The sequence below is a fragment of the Capricornis sumatraensis genome, chromosome 7 (assembly GCF_032405125.1).
Source record: "Capricornis sumatraensis isolate serow.1 chromosome 7, serow.2, whole genome shotgun sequence".
In the NCBI taxonomy this organism is placed as follows: Eukaryota; Metazoa; Chordata; class Mammalia; order Artiodactyla; family Bovidae; genus Capricornis; species Capricornis sumatraensis.
The window spans coordinates 96591179-96595186 of record NC_091075.1 but is presented as its reverse complement, the minus strand read 5'-3'; the positions used below and the strand labels follow the sequence as shown (position 1 = coordinate 96595186).

At 40.9% G+C, this 4008-nt stretch overlaps 1 protein-coding gene across 1 annotated transcript; it reads left to right on the top strand.

Annotated features, from left to right (window-relative positions):
- The first annotated feature begins 888 nt into the window (after positions 1–888).
- Positions 889–2553, top strand: GK2 (glycerol kinase 2). Its single transcript, XM_068975624.1, has one exon. The coding sequence runs from the start codon at positions 889–891 to the stop codon at positions 2551–2553; it is 1665 nt and encodes a 554-aa protein (XP_068831725.1).
- Positions 2554–4008: the final 1455 nt, after the last annotated feature.

The window sequence follows — 4008 nt, the reverse complement described above, 5'->3', positions numbered from 1 at the left end:
CGCTGTGGCCCATGGGCTTCAGACATTTAAAAAATAAGTTTAACAATGAACTTTACACCTGAAACAACACAAAAGAGGGTGGAGCAACAGATTCAAGGCACTGAAACTTAAGAAAAAAAAAGTAGCTAAGAATTCTATACCCATAGGAAATTTCTTTAAATAGTAGATTAAATCCTCTTCAGATATTCAAAAATAATTTTAAAAATGTATTTCCAATAAACCCACACGACAAGAAATAATGAAGGAACTCTTACAGGCAGAAAGAAAATGGTAACAGAAATGTGGACCCATGCAATACAGTAATGAGCATAAGTACAATAATTCTGTGGGTAAATATCTTACTCTTCAAAGTTTAAATCTCCTTAAAAGATCAGTCCTGGGTGTTCTTTGGAAGGAATGATGCTAAAGCTGAAACTCCAATACTTTGGCCACCTCATGTGAAGAGTTGACTCATTGGAAAAGACTCTGATGCTGGGAGGGATTGGGGGCAGGAGGAGAAGGGGACGACAGAGGATGAGATGGCTGGATGGCATCACCAACTCGATGGACATGAGTTTGAGTGAACTCTGGGAGTTGGTGATGGACAGGGAGGCCTGGCATGCTATGATTCATGGGGTCTCAAAGAGTTGGACACGACTGAGCGACTGAACTGAACTGAAAAGATAATTGAGAGGCTGGTGGTGGAGCCTGGGCCAAAGGAATCAAGTGAGAAGAGGCAGCGCTGCTTTAAGTGCAAAGGTATCCTTCAGCAGTGGGCAGTCAATGGCGCCAGCGCCTTATGATGAGCCTGACGCTGTTGACGTCCTGCGTGCCCCTCCCCAACCAACACCTCCATCACCAAGGAAACGAGAAACGGCACCAGAGCAGCTGAGCCGACCCACTGGTTTCATGGCAGCTCCGAAGACAGCAGCCGGGGGGCCGTTGGTGGGGGCAGTGGTCCAGGGTACGGACTACTCTAATTTTGTGGTTTTCAATTCAAAAACATCAGAAGTACTTAGTCACCATCGAGTGGGATTAACCCAAGAGTTCCCAAAAGAAGGATGGATAGAACAAGACCCTAAGCAAATTCTTCAGTCTGTTAATGAATGTATAGAGAAAACATGTGAGAAACTTCAAGAACTGAATATCGATATATCCAACATAAAGGCTATTGGTGTCAGCAATCAAAGGGAAACCACTGTGGTCTGGGACAAATTAACCGGTGAGCCACTCTATAATGCTGTGATGTGGCTTGATGTAAGAACCCAGTCTACTGTTGAGACTCTTAGGAAAAAAATTCCAGGAAATAATAACTTCGTCAAGTCCAAAACAGGTCTTCCACTCAGCACTTACTTCAGCGCAGTGAAACTTCGTTGGATTCTTGACAATGTGAGAAAAGCTCAAAAGGCTGTTGAAGAAGGCAGAGCTCTTTTCGGTACTATTGATTCATGGCTTATCTGGAGTCTGACGGGAGGAGTTGATGGAGGTATCCATTGCACAGATGTAACAAATGCCAGTAGGACGATGCTATTCAACATCCATTCTTTAGAGTGGGATAAAGAGCTGTGTGATTTTTTTGAAATTCCAATGGACATTCTTCCAAATATCTGGAGTTCTTCTGAGATCTATGGGCAAATGAAAACTGGGGCCCTGGAAGGTGTGCCAATATCTGGATGCTTGGGGGACCAGTCTGCTGCATTAGTAGGACAAATGTGCTTCCAGGAAGGACAAGCCAAAAACACGTATGGGACAGGCTGCTTCTTACTATGTAATACAGGTCATAAATGTGTGTTTTCTGAATGTGGCCTCCTGACCACAGTGGCTTACAAGCTAGGCAAAAACAAGCCCGTTTTTTATGCACTGGAAGGTTCTGTGGCCATAGGCGGTGCTGTTATTCACTGGCTGAGAGACAATCTTGGAATTATAAAAACCTCAGAAGAAAGTGAAAAACTTGCTAAAGAAGCAGGTACTTCTTATGGCTGCTACTTCATCCCAGCCTTTTCAGGGTTATATGCACCTTATTGGGAGCCCACTGCAAGAGGGATCATCTGTGGGCTCACTCAGTTCACCAATAAGAGTCACATTGCTTTTGCCGCATTGGAAGCTATTTGTTTCCAAACCCGAGAGATTCTGGATGCCATGAACCGTGACTGTGGAATTCCACTCAGTCATTTGCAGGTGGATGGAGAAATGACGAACAACAAAGTTCTTATGCAACTACAAGCAGACATTCTGCATATTCCAGTAATAAAAGCCTCCATGCCTGAAACAATGGCCCTGGGAGCTGCCATGGCAGCCGGAGCTGCAGAAGGGGTGAACGTCTGGAGCCTTAAACCCGAGGATTTGTCAACCATCATGATGCAACGGTTTGAACCACAGATCAAAGCCACAGAAAGTGAAATTCGTTATTCTACATGGAAGAAAGCTGTGATGAAGTCAATGGGTTGGGTTACAGGTCAGCCTTCTGAAAGTAGTGAATCTAATAACTTCTCTAGTCTGCCCTTGGGTTTTTTTATAGTGACTAGCATGATAATGTTAATTGGAGCAAGATATATCTCAAGTATATTTTCATAATACCAAGCATGGACTCTCAAGATGTGAGCTTTTCACAAAATGAAACAAATCCAGCAATTCTGCCTCTTAGTGTGATGACGCTATAACAGACTCTGACTTCATTTACTGAACACTTAACTTCATGACTTACAAGAACCCTAGAAGTAGACCTTTGGCTGGAAATAAATAAATTACACCAGAAAATGCTGCAGAAATATTTGGTGTGTTTTTTAACATCGGCAGTTAAGGTCAGGCCAACCACTAGGAATCAACCCCTCCACTGTCATAAAATCCTACTTCACTCCCTCTAAAATACAGAATACTGAGATTCAGTCTGTGGAATTTTTCATCATACATTTTCTAACCCTTAGGACTAGGATTTGGCTCTCTGTGCTACATACACTTGCTTAAGAGGTGTAAATACCCTGTTAAAACTGAGGGACATCTTGTTGTAACTGTTGCTGTTTATAATGAATCCCAAAGTCCTCTTTTGCACATATTAGGGAAACTACAATACCTTTACTGAATGTTTAAGGGAAACAGTTTTTATAATAGAAATGTAGCATTCTCATAGCCTAGATGTTTTCCTAAAAGATATTTGTCAAAATTCTTCAGACATTTTACATGCCTCACCAATTACACTACTTTTCTACGTAGATCCTATAGGGAGAAGGGCATGCTTTTTCTTTTCATATCTCCATTTTATGTACTCTACTTGGTGGCTCAGAGGTTAAAGCATCTACCCGCAATGTGGGAGACCTGGGTTCGATCCCTGGGTCGGGAAGATCCCCTGGAGAAGGAAATGGCAACCCACTCCAGTATTCTTGCCTGGAGAATCCCATGGACAGAGGAGCCTGGTGGGCTACAGTCCACGGGGTCACAAAGAGTCGGACGCGACTGAGTGACTTCACTTTCACTTTCACTTATATTCTTCATATAGAGAACCCACTGACGAAGTTTATAAGAAGGGTAGTCTTATGTGGACCACCACAATAAATATTTTAGGGTAAACATATATACACATATATTTAGAGCAATGAATACACATACTATTATCAGTAGAAAGTTTTTTTAAAAACTGGTATTTATTATTTTAGTATGTGTTTTATATTCATATAAAACAGTATATTATGGTTTCAACAATATTTCTTACAATTACCTTTTAATTTAATTGCCTTAGCTAGATATATGTCGGAAACAAAAGGGGAAAACTTTTGTTTTCCATTGTAGGTTTATCCACTTTTTCTTTTCAGTTCTAGTGGATAAAATCTACTGTGGATAAATCTACTGTGGATAAAATCTACTGTGGATAAATCTACTGTGGAATACTACAGTAAGCATTATTTTCTAGCAGAAAAGAAAGAATGGATTGTTCAAACAAAACTAATAATACACTATGGAGTTAAGCATATATAAAACAAAAATAGCAATCAAGTTGGAAGTAGATAAATGGAAATGTAAAATATTGTAAGGTTT